The sequence below is a fragment of the Pantherophis guttatus genome, chromosome 1 (assembly GCF_059756535.1).
Source record: "Pantherophis guttatus breed Tessera chromosome 1, ASM5975653v1, whole genome shotgun sequence".
Taxonomy (NCBI): Eukaryota; Metazoa; Chordata; class Lepidosauria; order Squamata; family Colubridae; genus Pantherophis; species Pantherophis guttatus.
Genome location: NC_142063.1, coordinates 171,331,460 through 171,350,972, shown reverse-complemented (window position 1 = coordinate 171,350,972; position 19,513 = coordinate 171,331,460). Strand labels below are relative to the sequence as shown.

The window sequence follows — 19,513 nt, the reverse complement described above, 5'->3', positions numbered from 1 at the left end:
TAGGGAGAAATGGGAAATAGGGTCATTCTGGCAAACCATTTGTCTCCCCCCTTTCTCAGCTGCTCCCAAGCTAATTGGGCAGTGGGTAACTTTATAATTTTAAAAATTAACTCTTGGCTTTACTAAGAGTTAGTATGTATGTATGTAACCTTTAAAAGTTATCGTGGAAGTTATTTTTTAGCTTTAAGTCAAATCTTGGCCAAGCCAAGAAGCCAGCAACTCCAGTTTAGACCACCATTCCTTTTCTTTACGCAATAGCAATAGCTAGTTCAGAATTCAGAATCTCTGTGGGGGTTTTGTTTTCTTTGAGTGTTGTGTTAAAAACAGTGCTAAATTAGAACTTGGGAAAAAGAAGAGCTAGGCTTTTGCTTATAACCTGGGATGATGACATGGCAAAACTGAGACAGCAGTGGAGTAGTCTAAAGCAAGAGGTGAGAGACAGGAACAACAGCATTTTCCATTTCTGTCTGCTTGTTTGTTTATCTATCTTGCCTATACATCCATCTGTGTTTATTATCATATTATCTAAAGACCACAGCTGGACTCTGGTTGAGGTTTGCTTGTAATAGTGTAAAAGAGACCCAGGGCCTCACCCATAGACCAGGTATGGAAATTGGAAATGAGAGCTTGTTTGGTTTGAAAACAATTCCTTGCCAACAATTATGACTGCAGTGGGCCTCATTCCAACATGGATTGACAGGAAGGGCTCCCATTTATTTTTTGGCATACAAAATGCAGCTGCTATGTTTGCAAACCGCCTCCTGAGTAGCAGGGCACAATTTCCAACTGATGAGTCACTTTTTGGAAAGATTTTCAGCTAGAGATTTAGCAGTGGTTTCAGAGAGGCGGATGAAAGACAAGACCAGGTGAGATTCTCAGTTTCAAATAGAAAAATAATCTTTTGTACACTGAAGGCAAAGGAAAGAACTACAGGGTAGGAGAAATTAAAAAGATTACATTCTTCTACCATAGAAATGAAAATTGCTGTATGCCAAAAGGATTGACTAAAAGCATCTCACTAAAAATGTCAGTGATACAGTGCAGTTACTTTGTTTAAATAAAGCTTTATTATACACAATATATTATCACCGTGATTATTAAAGCAGACAATGTCGCCTTCATTTTTTAATTTCGCAAAACATATAACAAAGTTTGTTCAAAATGGTTGCTTTCCACATATCCTTTAAAAGAAGGATATGGTTTCTAAGCTAAATAGAAAAGGCATTAAAATATTTATCTATGAGATTTTCACTGTGGTATTAATAATCTAAAGCTTTTTACTCCAAGAGAAATTAAATAGTTTTCTAAACTTGTGCTAGAATACACTGAATTTAGTTTCTACTTATATGTAGAACTCCCCCCCCCCAATATAAGATATTCTATTTATGGGAACAACCTAGGTCATGATAGATAGATAGATAGATAGATAGATAGATAGATAGATAGATAGATAGATAGATAATTTTATTTCTATACCGCCCCTCACCCGAAGGACTCGGGGCGGTGCACAGCCAAGTAAAAAACACAATACAAATCCCAATTAAATTTAAAAATTATTAAAATTATTACATTTACGGCCAAGATTCATTAAAAACGCAAAAATTTAAAACTTCGAATTTAAAACTCCTTTACAAAGATAGCCCTGCCTGTTGGAAGAGCAGGGTCTTGAGGGCACAGCGAAGAACTCGGAGGTCAGAGATTGTGCGTATTTCCGGGGGCAGTTCGTTCCAAAGGGCAGGAGCTCCCACAGAGAAGGCTCTCCCCCTGGGTGTCGCCAGCCGACATAGTTTGGCCGACGGCACCCTGAGGAGTCCCTCTCTGTGGGAGCGAATTGGTCGGTGGGAGGCTATCGGTGGCAGAAGGCGGTCTCGTAGGTACCCAGGTCCTGAGCCATGGAGCGCTTTAAAGCTGGTAACCAACACCTTGAATCGCACCCGGAAGACCACTGGGAGCCAGTGCAGCTCGCGCAGGAGAGGTGTTACATGAGCGCAACGGGTTGCACCCATAATCATCCACGTGGCTGCATTCTGGACCAGTTGGAGCCTCCGAATGCTCTTCAAGGGGAGCCCCATGTAGAGAGCATTACAGTAGTCCAGCCGAGAGGTAACAAGGGCGTGAGTGACCGTGTGCAAGGCATCCCGGTCCAGAAAGGGACACAACTGGCGGAACAGGCAAACCTGATAGAAGGCCCCCCTGGCCACGGCCGTCATATGCTCTTCTAAAGACAGCCATGTGTCCAGGAGGACACCCAGATTGCGAGCCCTCTCTGTGGGGGGTAAAGATTCACCCCCTATAGACAGCGATGGCAACAGCTGACTATACCGGGACGCTGGAAGCCACAGCCACTCGGTCTTGGAAGGGTTGAGTTTGAGCCTATTTCTCCCCATCCAGACCCGCACGGCCTCCAGGCAGTGGGACATCACATCAAGGGCATCATTGGGGTGGTCTGGGGTGGAGATGTACAGCTGAGTATCATCAGCATACTGATGTACCCTCACTCCAAAACCACGGATGATCTCGCTCAGCGGCTTCACATAAACGTTGAACAGAAAGGGCGAGAGGACCGACCCTTGCGGCACCCCCCAAGCAAGGCGCCTCGAGGTCGACCTCTGCCCCCCTGCCAACACAAACTGTGAGCGGTTATTAGTTATTAGTTATAATTCAATAGATAATAATTAAATAATAGATAATTAAAGATTTTCACATTTGTAATACTGTGTTTCCCAAAAAATAAGACCTATCCCAAAAATAAGCCCTAGCTGGATTTTACACGTGCACCCAGTATAACCCCTACCCCCCAAAATAAGCCCTAGTTAAGATCCTGCCCACTCTATTGTACTTGGTTGCATGGGGTGGGGCGAGGCACACAGGTAAAAATCAACCTAGGGTGGGGATGGGGGGTGGAGGTGCTTTCCTTGCAGCCAGGCCTCACACACTTTGACAGCTGCCTCACCTTGCCAGCCCACCTCTTCTGCGGCCACTTGGCACTACTTACACGCGTCGCTTCCAGCCTCCATTTTGCCATCAGAGGCCTTTCAGGAAAGGTCTCTGCAGCCGATAAAAGAGCTCCAGATTGACCTGCAAAGTGCCCCCTGTCCTCTGTTTCACCATCAGAGGCACCATCAGAGCTCGTTTCTCGGCTGCAGAGGCCTTTCCTGAACGCCTCTGACAGTGAAATGAGACCGAATCTTATTTTTGGAGAAATGCAGTATTTTGGGATAAATGAAATAAGCAACTTTTATTCTATTATTCTGTCAGAGAGAACGATTTGGAGTTCTAGAGAAGGAAATCTAAACAGTTTTCAACATTTATAACAGTCATCCCATAATTCAAATATGAACATCTTCCAAAATTATGCTACAATAGATAACGCAGAATAGGGCCTTATATAAGGCTTTCAAATGCTTTCCCCTAATCAAAGCAGTATTTACAGTGATCCAGAATTCCATTATAAAATGTGGGTCAAAAGCAATTGAAGCTTTGGGTCTCAAAATTTTAATTATATTCTTTCAGTCTAGAACTTGAAACAAACATAACCATCACAATTAAAAAAAAAGATTTTAAAAAATCTTTTATTTAAAAAAATCTATTTTTTCAGATCAGATGGAAATCCATTGTGTGATAGCTGCTGCGAAGTAAGGTTACTCAATGTTTTATTTAGGAACTGACCTATGCTTGGAACTGAGTTTCTGAAGCAAAGAATTGGGGCTGAATCTGGAAAAGGAATCAAGTTTATATAATGTGACACAAATTTACACAACACTGACACAAGCATGTTATCTAATCTAGGAAGGTCAAGATAAAGATGGGTTTGGAAATCCAGAAAAAACTATATTCTACATAGCTGGAATGAACTATACCAATCAGCTGACTCATATTGACAAATGAAAACATTAACATAATACACTAAAAATAACCCCCCCAAAAAGCAAAGATTTTCCTTTCCTCCCTAGCCTCCTCTTAAATTTTTAAATTTTTAGTTTTCTTCGGTTTACTTGGCACACATAATTGTTTCTAATTAAAAAGCCATATTATTGCTGCTTTTGCAAATTATTCAATTTTCAGTCAATATCCTAGAAACAGAAAAAAAATGTTAATTACAGATTAGAGATTCACCCTGAATAGAATTTAAGTGACTCTCTATTTTATATATTTTATATAATATTTTAATTGCAAAATATGGTAAAAATAAGGGGGAAACAAATCTTACCTAGTTTCTGAACAGTCAATAAGGCAACTTTACTTTCATCTGCCACTAGAGAAAAGGAAGGAAAAGAAAGTGCATAAAAATCAGATTCAGCCCTAAATGAAGAAACCATATACCATCAGTAACATCCTAGATTATATTCCAAAACAGATGCACTTGTGTTAGCAAAGTTTTTATTTTTGGTGTCTAATTCATCAATAAATATAAAATAGCAACAGATTTGAAACCCTAATTAAATTAAAGTTAAAAATAGGCATGGACTTTTCAAATATTTTTTGAGCAAAGATGATATTTCAATCATACTACGTATTTTTGCAGCCAATTTCAGTGGAAAACAGGTTGGATTTCTGTACAGAAGTAACTCCAATACACAAAAATGGAAGCATGATAAAATGTACTTGTGATATAATACAGCGGTTCCCAACCTTTCCAGATTGGTGAATCTGAGGGGGTGGGGGAGAGAGGATGGTTCTGTGTGAGTGCCAGTGTCCACCGCTCATGCAAATGGAGCTTTGCATGTGAGTGCAAACGTGAGCGCCTGCCAATCATAGAAGTAGAGCTGCCCATCCCTGTACGGTTGCCTGCTGCTCACACAGTTTGGTTCTGAATGGGCCGCAGTCTGGTATTGGGCCATGACCCTGGGGTTGAAGTATATAATATACTTCAATCTTAAATGTAAACCCACCCACCCCCACAAATTATTCATGTTTTTGCCAATACCATTTTTAGCCAAATTGGGCATTATGTTTCTCTTAATCTTATGCCTGATTTTTGTTGTTGTTTAGCCACAACTGGGAGTACTATTCATACTCAATCCTTGAAAACTCCTGTGGATCCAATCAGAATGGAATGCCCCTTATCCTATATACACATATGTTTTCTATTCACATTTGGAGGAAGGCTTCCATTGGCAAGAAATTCTAGAGCAATTCAACAGGGAAAACCCACTGTCTCCAAACAGTTTTGATGCCATTAACATGGAAATAGTTATTTTAGAAATATAATATTCAGGTAAAACTATGAGCAGAGATTGGTTTAAATCTATTTTTGCATGGTCAGTCAAACCTCCAAAAATATGCCACCAGCAGGCATCCCCAAACAAAAAGCTTTGAGTATGAAAAATTTGGAAGACCAAGATACATTCATTACTTTCAAGGTGGCTCCCTACATTGCCCTCCCCCTTTCTCTCTCTCTTTCATAGTTTGTTCTTTTTGCAGAGAGAGATTCGAAAACGAAGTTTATATGAGCTCTAATATAATAGATTTGGACAATGGAAAATCTATCCACTCCCTTCCCAAATATCTCAGTAAAATTTGAAATATTTTCTATCTGTATAAAGCGTACCAAAAGCACTTCACTTCACAGAGAGCAAATTAATTAACTAAGGCCATGTTTCCACAACCCCCCAAAATTTCCATGCTTTTAAGAATCTAAATAAATTACTTTCCCTGATCTAAACGTATTTTAGTCAGGGGAAAAATCAGTTGCTAGCTTTCCAGATGGATGTTATCCTTACACAGCCCTTTCTGCATAATAAAGATATAGTGCCATCAATTAATTTTAAGTCAATGATTGTGCCAATAACATTACTTCAGTTGCTCTTATTTCTGCATTGCAGTGTTTCCACATCTAAGGATGTTGGATAGTAACACAGAACATGTCAAATCATGGCTCAAATGCATCCTTTTGCAAACATTTTAGCTGTTTTATTTTTAATAGAAACTCTTTCATGGAATGCTAATGTTATTTTATCTAAAAATATGAACTCATTTTGAAGACCTCAACAAAATCGACAGATAAAATTCTTACATGCAAGAAGACCAAAAGCTTCTATTATTTCAAGCTAAGTTCAATAGATGAAATTGGTGAATTGTTTGTTTCAACTGCTCTTACAAACATCAGAGCCAATGTTAAGCTATGATTCGATAGCCTGGTACATTAAATAAATCATCATTAGAAGAAACCAACGTCTAGAAGTTCAGGAGTCTTGAACTTGAGCTTGCATGTATTTTGTGTGATTATGCAGGATGAATAGCAACTACTATTTGATACTGTATTGCATACTTCTTTCCTTCTCCTCTCTTCACAATATCACTCAAGGAATTACTTATTCTGTAGTCACTGGAATAGCTATTATATTCTTTTTAAAGTACAAAACAAGGTTATCCAAATGCTATATGTATGACTGAAAAGTAACATTTTCTCTCTCTCTCTGTCAAATCTCCTGAATACAGTTAAATGTCTTTGGATCTAAGTACCTGCAAATCTTTTTCCAAACCATCTAAAATAATATATCAGCCCTTGGCAGAAATCTATTCTGAAACAGGTAATAAAGAGTTGGGGATAAAATTCTTTATTCCAGGGGCATACAGCAAAATCAAAATGTAGACAAGTCTTCACAATGTTATAATTCATAACACTATATTTTGCCGGGACTATCTCACTTCCTCACACATTATTGTTATTATCAGGACAATACAAACTTTCTTTTTCTTTAATAACACCTCTGCTTTTCATTCTAAGTAATGCACAACTAATGAAAGCTAGCATACAGCTTCCTTTACACTTTTGTTGCTGCATGTCTTTCTCATACACTAAATGAAGCAGATTAATCCCCTCACAATGAAATACCACAAAACATTAATAATCCACTTTCTAATGGAATCCGTAATAGCCATTATCACTTCCACTCAGTTTCCAGGTCATAATGATCAGCATTCTATTATAGAAAAGTTACCAGGAAAGACTGTCCTAACGGACAGGTTACCTCAGCATCCCTGGCAAATAGACACCCATTGAGCCTCTGCTTAAAGACCTCCCATGAAAGAGCTTCCACCACATTTCAGGCTACTCTGACCTATTGTTAAACAGCTCTTATCATTAGGAAACATTTCTCATATCTAAGTAAAAACTACTTCCTTTCAGCTTAAAACAGTTGTAGACAGAAAATCTAAACTGAAGAGTGAACAGAGGTTGGAGAAGAATGCAACAAGGAAAAAAGGGGGCTCTTATTCTATACAGTCTATATTCAAGAGCGAATATGGCAAAAGGATATACTATATCATCATCCTTTGGGATCGACAAATACCATCTTGCATGATCAAATGCAGGATCTGAGTCCAACTGGGCTCCATTTATTCTGCTTTGCCATTGTTGCTTCAGCCTTCCATGCAGACCCTTGCCATCTGTGTTAAAGTGAAGGCGATGCAGGCAATAGTGTGGGGTGCTGCTTGTAGGACATGACCATATCACTGTAGGTGTTTCACCTACATCTTCTCAAATATTGGTGCAATGCCCATTTGCTGACGTACTGAGTCATTGCTGACATGATCAAGAAAAGAAACACCTAACAACCAGCGAAGCATGCACATGTCCGTGGCATGTACAGAGCTCTCAATTCATTTGGTGGTTGGCCAGCACTCAACACCATAGAAAGTTATTGCACGTACCATTGTTTTATACACCTTTTATTTTAGATAGATTGGTGTGCATTGATTCCAGAGTACTCCAGTGCTTTGATCATAGCCATGTTTTGTTCAAATTCAAATTCAAATTCAAATCTTTATTGTCAGTGCACAACATATGTACAATGAGATTGGTTGAGCTCCCTCAGTGCACCCCCCACCAACACAATACAACTCACAGTGAAGACAGAAAATCCCTAATCCAATAAATCATATTAACAAAACACTTGATCCTATTGCACCAATTTGGACATGTTACACATTGTGCCGGCCCTGCAGTCCATCATACTACGTAGTTACGATGTTATTTCTCATTCAGGAGTCTGACAGCCCACAGATAAAAACTGTTCTTCAGCCTATTTGTGCGGCTGGCTATACTTCTATATCTCCTTCCTGATGGTAGGAGGGTAAGGAAATGATGACCAGGGTGAGAGTCATCCCTAAGAATTTTCCTCACTCTTCTAAGGCAGCGAGCCCTAGCAATCTCATCTAGTGGTAGCAGGGGACAGCCCACAATGTTTTGTGCTGTGCTCACCAACCTTTGTAATGTTTTTCTATCCACGGCTGTCAGACCGGCATGCCATACCATAATGCAATAAGTGAGGACACTTTCTATTATGGACCGGTAAAAGGAGGTCATCAATTGTTGTTCTAATGATGAAGTGCATGCAAGAGTGAACAAAGCAAAAGGATACATAGCAAACAATAAAATAAGCATGGGATTATTCAACTCCTGTTATTGTTTAGTATTGTTTCACTGTGTCGCACGAACACATTTAATTTTGAACAGCAGGATGTTTGATTAAAATGTCATCTGGAAGTACATACTGAACTTGAATGAATACAAGCCTTCCAAAGCCATATGAATTGCATCTAAGTGTCCCGAAAGAAATTTCTAATAGTCTTGCCAAATTTTATGTTTGTCTTAACTGAAATTTCAGATAATTGGAGGAGGAGGATCATTGCTTTTATTCAGAAGAGAGGGAAAAGGAAGATCCATGAGATAGAGACCAGACCATATGACACTGAAACCATAAAGAGGCTAATTTGTCAGCACTTTAAAACAATATATGAATTACCAGAAGTCAGCAAATATTTGCCAAGAATATATGTTACCAGACTAAATTTCATTTCCTTACTAAACTAGAGAAATGCTGTGGAACTGATTTTGATTTTAGCGAAGCATTTGACAGAATACCCTAGGACAGTGTTGGCGAACCTTTTCGGCACCGAATGCTGAAATGGGAGCGCACGCACGTGGGAGCACCGGAAACTAGAAGAGCAGCTCCCCAGCGTGCATACGCAGGAGTGCTGGAAACCGGAAGAGCCATGCACATGCCGGGAAGTTAAGCTTCCAGTTTCTGGTGTGCATGTCACCTGGTCTTCCGGTTTCAGGCGAAGACCAGCTGGCTGGCACGCATGCGCATGCAGGAAACCAGAAGGTCAGCTTCCTGGTACGTGCATGTGAACCAGAGAGCTGCTCTTCCAGTTTCTGGTGCTCCTGCCTGCGCGAAGAACGGCTGGCCAGCGCACCAGAACCCAGAAGACCAACAGGCGATGGCTGGCGTGCCCAGAGAGATGGCTCTGCATGCCACTTCCGGCACACGTGCCATAGGTTCGCCATGGGAACCTTACTGCCCTAGGACTTTATATCTGATAGACAGTTAAATGGTGGCTTGACATGACAATATTATAGATGGTTTGAAAACTGTATTCAAAGAATGCTCATCAACATTTTTTCATCAAACAAGAGAGCCACTGAATGAGGTGCCACAAAGTTCAGACTTGTCCTCTTCAACATTTTTATTAATGACTTGAATAAAGAGGTGGAGGGAATGCTTATCAAATTTGCAGATGACACAAAATTAGTAATTAATACCCTGGAAGACAGAAATAACATTAAGTGATTGTGATACATTAGACAAATGGGCTGAAAATAATAGGATGAAAATTAAAAGAGAGAAATGCAAAATCCTTCACTTTGGAAAAAGAAGTCGAATGCAGATATAGCATATTCCAAAAACAGTACATTTGCAATCTGGAATTATAGCTAATCTCAAGGTGAAAATCAATAAACAAGAGGTCCTAGCTTCTAAAAAGGCAAATGCCATTTTTGCTTGCTGTACTTTGTCCATATCCTACCCCATTTGTGTTCATACCAGGTAACATATTTCAAGAAAACTTGAGAAAAAACCTGAAGAATGATAGGGTCAGAAATAAGTCCTATGGCAGGGGTGTCAAACTCACATCGCCACATGACATATCAGGACCTTTTTCCCCTTCACTAACATGGGTGTGGGCGTGGCCAGCACATGACGCATCTGGCCCATGGGCTGGGAGTTTGACAGCCCTGTCCTAAGGGAAGAGATGATAGGAACTGGGTATATTTATATTTATATATTTGAGAGAAGATTCAGCTGAGAAGCAATAGAATAGAATAGCTCTTTTAGGAGCTTAGAAGTATGCCATAGAGAAATTCAAAGTTGTTCCTTATCAACCCAGAATGAAAAATGAAATACTATCTGAATGTTAGGGAAACGTATGGTGCAATCTACCATGGAAAATGGTGTGCATCTTAAAACAAAGTTTGATGTGCCATAATTTGAGAGGCTTTACTGAGATTGGGCACTAGAGTCTAACTGGATACTTTAAACTCTATGATTTTAATATTTTATGAACAGTAGCCAAAGCACTATTGAGCCCTATTTTGCATTACATTAAAGATATTTATATTTTAAGTTACCCTTTTATTAGATCCATGGCTTATAGTTTAAATGCTATGCTGGTTACAAATAAATACTGTGTTTTTGAGTCATTTTCTTAAACAATTTACTCACAATAGGATTCCAACATAGACTGCCATTGTCCCCCTTTCCAGAAAGCAGTAAATATGTTCCCTAGCCTCATCAACAACTTCATCTCTAACAACCTCCATGCATTTGACAAGAATTCCTTCTCACAGCAAATTCAAATGTATTTGCCCCTGGAATTGCAGGCAAAATAAGAGGAATATCTCTATATACCTAAAGCAAATGACAAAGGCTAGTAGTCCAATTACGATTAAGCGTACTTAAAGTTGTATGTATAAGAGAGAGAAAAATAGGTAAAAATACAAATGCCTGCCTTACTTGGGTTAGTCATTACTGGGAAAGGTAGAGCTAGAATAGATTGCTTCTCTATGACTTTGAATTCTCTACAGTAGAGTCTAGTTGATTTCCTTTGGATTTGTCATGTGTGACAAATTAATTTCTATCTCTCTAAATTTGTGAGGAAGGTCAGGCAACTAAATACATCTGTATACAAAAGTATGTAACTTTAATAAAATAAATAAATGCATATGATGATTCATAACTCTTACTTTGGCTATACAAAAACTTATAAAACTATGGTAATATGTAAGCTCTACAATATACTAGGTTAGCAATATAAAATTCAGTCTAGGCACCAGAATTAAACTGCCTCCAACTGAATCAAGTAGAGAATAGATTAGAAATAGTGTCTTGCTTTTAATTAAAATGGACATAGAATTATTAAATATTGATTCCTTAAGAATTCCATCCTACATGATGATTCCATATGATGAGAATTAATTATTTGCCAAATATTCAAGGACAAGAGAGATTTCATAAAACAAATATACTTTTATGGAGTTGGGTAATTCTCAGAGAGAAAAACGCAACTAATCTTTCTCTGATTTGTTTTGATCCAAGATATTTTTGTAGAAGTTGTTAGCCTAGGTTGAATCAGGTGAGGAGAATCGATTCAGGAAAAAATGGCAGACGTGTTCTCAGTGAAAGATATGAGCTCCCATTTCTATAGTATGCAATTCTCAAAATGAGCAGTTTAGTAGTTATGCAGAAACAAAAAATGCAGCAAAAATGCTAGTAATTTTAAGATGAAAGGGATTCTATGCATAACTTACAGTATAAAAAATACAAGCTATAATCACTATTGGTGCAATCCTCTGCATTTCCATTCAGTAATAAATCTACCAAGACAGAGGGACTTATTCCCAGTTAAATGTTGAATGTCGTTGAAATCAGTTTGTTCAGGGTAGGAACTCTTGACTTTAAAAAAATTGATCTAATGTTTGAGAACTGGGTCTTTATATTCATTACATTTTTGTACTTTCATCATTCTCAAGGTGGTTTACAACAAAACATCAAAGATTATAGAAAATCAGAAACAGTTAAATGAGCAGAGTAGCAGTAAGAAACCAGTAAAACCTTTTAAGCATTAAAAGCTTGAAAAACATATTTTTAAAACAGTAATGCCTTTCTGGAAACATTTCTATACCATTCATCAGATTTCTATGGAACTACATCTGTTAAAATGAAGTAACACTGCTTCAGAATATATTCATCTCTGCAAATGTAGGATTGGCACTATTTCTTACTGTTTGCCAATATAATTGTATAATTTGGGATGATGTTCTTTAAAACAGTGGATGAAATTTGACCAAGTGTAAGATTCATGTTGCCAGCAAAATCGGGGGAGGGGGGGAGAAGTGTGGGGGGGGTATCAAGTCTCCAAAACCACAAGTTGCTACACTATCAATTCATCTCATGATTACTATGTACATAAAGAGGGTCTCATTTTTCCTTGAAAGGTAATCTTTTTAAAAACATGTTTAAGATCAGTAATTCTATGAAGTGGCCTGTAACCAGAATAAGCCCTGCGGTATTTCTTTGACATTTCCTTAACATTTGCTCATATGGAACATTTTCACCATCCTGTCATGTTATCCTGTTTCCTTTGTAGTGTATGCAGCTTTTCAGTTAGGCCAAATTGAAGCAGCTCATTGGGTTCCTTCAGAATATTTCACTACTTCAAATCCTGTATGCTGTTCCTCATTTAAAGAGAAATCTTCCTTTCCCTCTTTACATGACTCCAAAGCTCATCCCTAGGAGGCTGTTAGACGTTTATATTCATGGCATTCCTGCTTTTGTGACACAATTTCCTTTTTCTAGGCTGATATTCCCCTTCCACTAACAGAGTCCTGATATCTGGACAATTCAACAAGCACCTGATAACAAAGAACTATGTCCTGAACAATGAAAAACCAGTGATATTTCATCATCAGTTTGCTTTGCAACAGAAAACGTTTGGGATAACAGAGTTGCTTTGGAGTTGACCAGCATCAAATTGAATTAAAAACACAAATAAAAACATGATTAAAAAGAAATATTGGACACTCTTTCAAATCCTTAAAAGTTTTAGATTTCACATTCAACTCCCCCCCCCAAAAGTATAATATTTATTCATCTATGATTTTTTAATAATAGAAGTCAAATACAAGTATCATTTTTTTGGCTAAAATCTATGGGGCATGTTAATCAAGGTCAGGTTTATCACATTATTAAGGAATGTAGCATTTTATTTTTATACAGAGCAGCATCTAACTTCTCAATTGAGCAGAACAATCTTCACAGCAAAAGTGAAAAGAAAAAGCAAAAATTGGTTAAAACACAAATTATATAACTAATGAATAATTTTCCATTGAGTGAAAGAATCAAACTTTGATACAAAATACGCCCATGCATGTCACAAGATAGAAATGTAGCACTATTTTCCTACTTTAACATTACAGGGTATTTTATACAAATTGATGCACAGCAAAATCGTTGCATGTTGATAATATTCAATTCCCTGTGTAGCTGTGAGCTAAAACTAATAGAGCTTTCGTTCTTCTGAATATCGTTTCCTTTCTGTAGATAGGAAGACTTTTACAAAGCCCAAATAGGCTTTGTCTACATATGTTTATGGAAGAGGGTAAATGACATTAATATAAATAATAAAATAATAAAATGTTAGGTTTTTTAAAAAAGTATTTGTCTCTTGATATGATTGGGAAAAATTCATTTTTCATGCAGCTGGAGAAAAACACTGATGCTCACGTGATTGGTTAATGTATTTTAGTGCATAATGTGGCAATTATTGCCTATACAACTGTCCTATTGTGCATGAATAGGAAGTGGCATCATCCTTACAATAAATTGTATGGTAATTAGCTATTTCCCCTCATTTCCTTTCTGAACTCCAATAACACTCAGCTATATCATCTGTCTTGTTTATTTGCAGAAGTAAGATCAAACCATCTGTACTGCCACTGTTCTAAATTGGATGGACTGTAATTTTCAGATCTGTAAAGCAAAGGCTAAAAGTTCAACCCTTGGAATTGTTCACCGAGGGTCAGATTGTATTGAATTTAGGTGCCTTAAGAGATTGCATGTATAAAGATAACTGAACCACCATGATCACCAACACCTCTATGGGGGAGAGAGGAAAAATTAGCATAACCCAGTAATTTAGGGCTTGCTAACAAAATCAAGCCTTCTCATCTCCCAGTCACACAGAAAGGAAAGCTTTGGCCACCTGCTCCTTTTGCATCCTTACCACAGGCACTCTCAGGTCAGTGGCGTCTGAACTTCAGCTATAATGACATCTCCCAAATAGGGATCATCTATTATTTACATAATTATTTCTCCCAAGAAGCTGCAATTGCCAAGAATGCATAATTAACCAACAACATCTTTTCCTACAGTTTCAGCTCATTCCCCTTTAGTTAATGCTTTTCATCAGACTGGCTAATTTAGTTATTAGACCAATTCTCCTTTTCCAACTATGCATAGCTAGTAAATTAATCAGAGGACAATATCTAACAGGTTTAAATCTGAAAAAGAGTAAAATATTGAGATTTTCTCATCAAGGTTTGTGAAATACTTCTCAGCAGCAATGACAACTTTCTATGGTATTTGACCATAACAAAGGTTGATTTGATTTGAATGCTCTACTACAGGGGTGTCAAACTCACAACGTCACGACATGACGTATCGGGACTTTTCCCCCTTCACTAAACCGGGTGGGGGTGGGGCCAGCACGTGACGCAACCGGCCCCCGAGCCGCGAGTTTGACACCCCTGCTCTACTAGTGCCAGATGCTGATCCTATTTGGGTCAGTTATTTTAAGCTCAGTGATGAAAATGCAGTGGTCCACCTGCATGGACATTGATGAAATCAGGGAAAAACTGTAAAGGAGATAATGTTGAATATTATAAAGCCATTCCATATGTCCCTTTTGAAAAGGAAAAGCATAATGCAGTGTACTGTAAACATTTTTAAAGGGACACAAGCAGATCTGGCTAATTATCTGACTCTGGATCGAATTCCCATCTCTTCTGTGAAGCCAGTCAATAACCATGAACTGCTCCCACTTCAACAGCTGTTCCCATTTTCTGGAATTTCTTGCTACCTGAAACTTTTCAGATATAAGCTAAAGTTTTAGTTTTCCTCTAGCACCTGCTGGCTCTATTTAGTCGATGGTCCAACTCAGGGGTGTCAAACACACAGCCCATGGGGTGGATCTGGCCTGCAATAGGCCGCAGAGTTGGCCCACGGGCCATCCTGGAGATGGCGAGGGACCACCCTCTGCTGCCTTGGACCCGGCCACACCCACCTAGTCAGCTGTGATGACCAGGCCATGCCCACCCTGGCCCTCCAAGGGCAAACAAAATCCCAACATGGCTCACGACGGGATCGAGTTTGACACTCCTGGTCTAACTGGTTCCCACACTTCTGACTAAGGGATATTTTAAATGGATCCATTTAATTTAATTTCAATTATGCTTTTAAAATGTAGATTAGATTTAAATTATGTTATGTCAGTTATGCTTTTGTTTTAAATGAATTATAAGAAAAGTGAGCCCAAATATGTCAAATAAGTATATAAATGAGATACATGAACTGCTTTTCTTTTACACCCAAGTTTGTCATCCAGCTGGTATTTCTGGATAGGAAATATAGTACTTAAATGCCTTTTTTATTTTGGACTCAAAGGAATTTAGAATAGAAGGAACAATTATGAAGAAATATTTGATTTACTGAGGATGCAGGCTGGCTTTCACTGCCTCCAAGAGTCACTGATCCATCTCTTAGCAGTACTTTATGTGTCATACAAGCATCAGTGTTTCTGCACCAAGAGTTCTTGGAAACCTATTCCTACAAATCAGGCAAGATTGAATGCCTAATTATAACCAAGATGAATAATAATCTCAATCTACATGTTAAAAATAAGAGACAGGTGACTGAATTTTCTTCCAGACTGGAAAGATTAATTGAGGAGAAGAACTAGGCAAACCGATCTCATGCATATTTTATTTTGTTATGTTTAATAATGAAAAAAATCATTTCAAATTTGCATCTGCAGTGACCTAGACTGGTAACATATTTATCAACTAAGCATGGGTTTGTCAAATGTTCAGGAATGAGGAAAGCATTATCCCTTGGCAAGCATTTTACTACATAGTTGCATATGTGAAGCAAATTCATGTGTCGATACTTCTGGGTAGTACCACATTTGAAGGTTATGGTCCCCTAATTCCTACATCAAAAGTAGTTTTGTCAGGAAAGAAGAGACAAACTCACCATGATGTGAGTGGATAGTGCCATTCAGTTGGGATACCTGTATTGAACTATGTTTCCCTTGATGATAAAATATTAAATTTAGATTTTTCTCACTATATTTGCTAATAGAACAAAATTAGAATGAAAACAGGTGTTTTCTTATAATATTCAGTACTACAAAATCCACCTACCATCTCCATAAACCCCACTCTAGTTAAATAAAATTAATTAAAAACAGAATTTAATTAGATATATCAAGTTTTAATTGCAAGCTTATTAATTGCAGCAAAAAACCCTCGGCAAATGGAGATGAGGATCTAATAAAGAAAAAAAGCAACAGTTTGACAGTCGTGCTACATTTAAAAACAAGAATGTTTCTTGCACATAACTAGCAACTGGCTTGCCTTTAGTATGGTTTAAATCAGAGGTGTCAAACTCAATTTCATTGAGGACAATATCAGGGTTGTGTTTGACCTCAGTGGGCAGGCAGGCACGGCCAGCTCAACATCACTCATGTCGGGGGCACCTCTGGTGGCCAAGTGCTAAGGCAGGACTTTCCTGAAACTCTCCTTCACTCTCATTATAATTTCCTTCCTTCCTTCCTTCCTCTCTCCCTCCCTCCCTCCCTCCCTCTCCTCCCTTTTCTTCTTTTTCCTTCTCTCTTCCTTCTCATTTTTTCTTCCTTCCACTCTTTCCTTATTTTTCCTTCCTTGCTCTCTTTCCCATCTTTCCTTCTTCTTTTTTTTTGTATTTCCTCTTTTCCCTTCTCCTTTCCTGTTCCTTCTTGCATGCTCAAATGCAAAAGGTGAAACATTTGTCCTTTTGTTTTGTTTTTAGTTTGTTTTGCTAGCCTCTGCCAGCAAAAAAGAAGCTGGGGGGTGCCATTTTTGGGCCATAATGGCCTCCTGCAGCCCTCTGCCAGTGTGTCCCCCCCTCCCCCCAAGCTCCATTTTCACTGACAGAGGCACCATGGGCCGGTCCTTTGCTGTTTCCAGAGAAGCCCTGTGGGCCAGTTGTGGCCCATGGGCCTTGAGTTTGACACCCCTGGTTTAAATTATGGGAGAGAAAACATTTAAAAGTAGGGATTCTCTTACTTTACCAGCAAATGAAAAGAAAAATGCTGGTGGGCAAATACTTGATTGTATTCCCTTTATTCCATCCTATTCCTCACCTGAAAAAAACATAGTACCAAAGAAATAATTCTGAAAGGTTTGCTGACTGCCCCAAATCACAAGTAATCCTGGATTTACAACTATAATGGAGACTGCCCACTGCAGTCATCAGTCGTGACAGTCATAAAGTAGGTCACCCATGTGAATGGCCTAATTTTGAGATCATTTTTGTGCAGGCGTTAAGTGGCCACTACAGTTGTTAAGCAAATGCCATAGTTGTTAAGGGAAGAAATTATTTGCTTTGAGCTGGTTTTGTAGAAAACAGAAAAATACTGGTTTTCGGAGAAAAATCATAATACAGTATGTAGCCATTTACTGCAAATGGCTGTAAATGAGAGCCAGCTGACCTGACCTGAGGTCACATGAAAATTGGGGGGGGGGGGCGGCAAACAGTCAGAACTTCAGAAGCAGGTTGTAAGTAACCCTAGGGACAGTTTTGAACAGTTGCAAAGTGATTGGTTGTATGTCAAAACTATCTGCATTTCACAACCTTTTAACAATCTTTTCTCTAACAAAACATAATATAAAAAATAAGCAAAAAAATAAGCCTCATTAGAGTTTTATCATAGTTTTTTAATTATAAAAAAAGACTGTATATACAGGAGAAGGCCTTGCAGCTTTTGTTGTATATTAGATGACCAGGAAAGACCCAACTTAACCCCACCCCCCAACAATGGAAGCTCAAGGATTTGGGCCATTTAGTATGAGATATTTAGATTACAAGTCAATTTGACTGTTCATTGATGTATTAGAAAAACAGTTGTGGAAGAAAATTGCTTTTTTTTCTTTATAATTAAGCATCTTCAATTCCTGTTCTCTGAAAGCTTTGCTTACAGGAAACAATGCCTATACAATGTATAGTGAATAGAAAGGCACAGTTGGCAATGGAACCAACAGACTATAAGCTACCATACAGGAATGTATTAGTGTAACAATTATATAGTAAACAGTCACCCATTTTCATCAGAATATGAACCAAATATAGTTATTTCTATCTTGCAATTTGAACAATTTTAGGTATTGTGGAAAAACTTGTTGTCCATATCATTTCTGTAACATGTCTGCCACATGTAGAAACTGTCTAAACATTCTGTAAACTCAAACCCAGGAGCTGTATTTTCACCTCTGTTTCATCTTCACATTAACATATTCTCTGCATTAGGACGATTTCCAATTGACACTGAAGGCACCAAGCTCTGAGGTTAGCAATAGGTATAACATACTCAATTGCAAGACAGATGCTGACGGGCTACAAAATACAAGGCCAAGTTGAAATACCCACTTGTGCAGTAACTGTGCACAAAAGATCTGTCACCTTTCTCCAGAGAAAGCAATTTCAGATGAAATTGTTATATGCTGTGCCAAGAGTGTGGAAATTATTTTCTACCACAGTTCAATACATTCTGCACAGCTCTGACTGATAGCAAGGCACAATGTTGACACCAATAATGTGTCTTTAAAAGTGAGCTGAGCAGATGTTGTTGTTACTCTTACTATACCCACAACAATGTGAAATCACAGCTGCCAGTTCTTTAGGTGGTATTGACTTTTATACATATCAAGTTCTTCACAAGAACCTATGATGACGTAATGTATCGGACTACTGTATGCCTAGATCCAAGCATTGTGGCTTTTTGCAATTGACTAACAGAAATTCTGTCAGTGCATAGATTTTCTGTGCTGTCCAAAAGTTTTTGGTATGAGACCTAGTGTATTGATAGCCAGTCGGATCACCAAGGCCAGTTTATGCCATAATGTTTTAATTTCAATTTTTAGATCTTGATATTTTGTGATGTTCTCTAATTATTTGTCTTTATTTTACTATCCTCTGGTTTCGCCACACCAATTATCCACGCTTTTTTCTTTTCAACTCCACATGGTATATTATGAGCCAAGACTTCATCAAGTGTATTTGGAAATCCCACAATATTTTAACTTCTTCATTTTCAGCTACCTTTTCAACTATATGTTCCCACCAATTTTTCATTACTGGCACATATTTTTTATGGATTGTTCCAGTGAATCATTTTGGTGACTGTGTTATGTTGTTGTTTATAAACTTTTCGTGCGACATTCTTGTACATGCTGAGTATATCATCTACTGTTCTTTTTGCACAATCAGCACTTTGAAAGATTTGATCATTTTTCAATTTTGGCCTAATTGAATTAGTTTAAATAGGTTGCTCTTGACAGACAAAATCAAGCCTTTAGTTTCTCTTTTTAATATTACAGTGGTAAGCTATTGTTAGGTTGAATTTTTATCTACTT

General features: G+C 38.1%; 1 protein-coding gene across 3 annotated transcripts in view; it reads right to left on the bottom strand.

Annotated features, from left to right (window-relative positions):
• Nucleotides 1-19,513, bottom strand: part of PARD3B (par-3 family cell polarity regulator beta) — a 568,533-nt gene that overhangs the window by 290,095 nt on the left and 258,925 nt on the right. For all 3 annotated transcript variants that reach the window (XM_060688120.2, XM_060688124.2, XM_034431407.3), the window contains exon 16: nt 4,211-4,255. In XM_060688120.2, the coding sequence (XP_060544103.2) occupies nt 4,211-4,255 (45 nt within the window). The remainder of the gene's footprint in view (nt 1-4,210; nt 4,256-19,513) is intronic.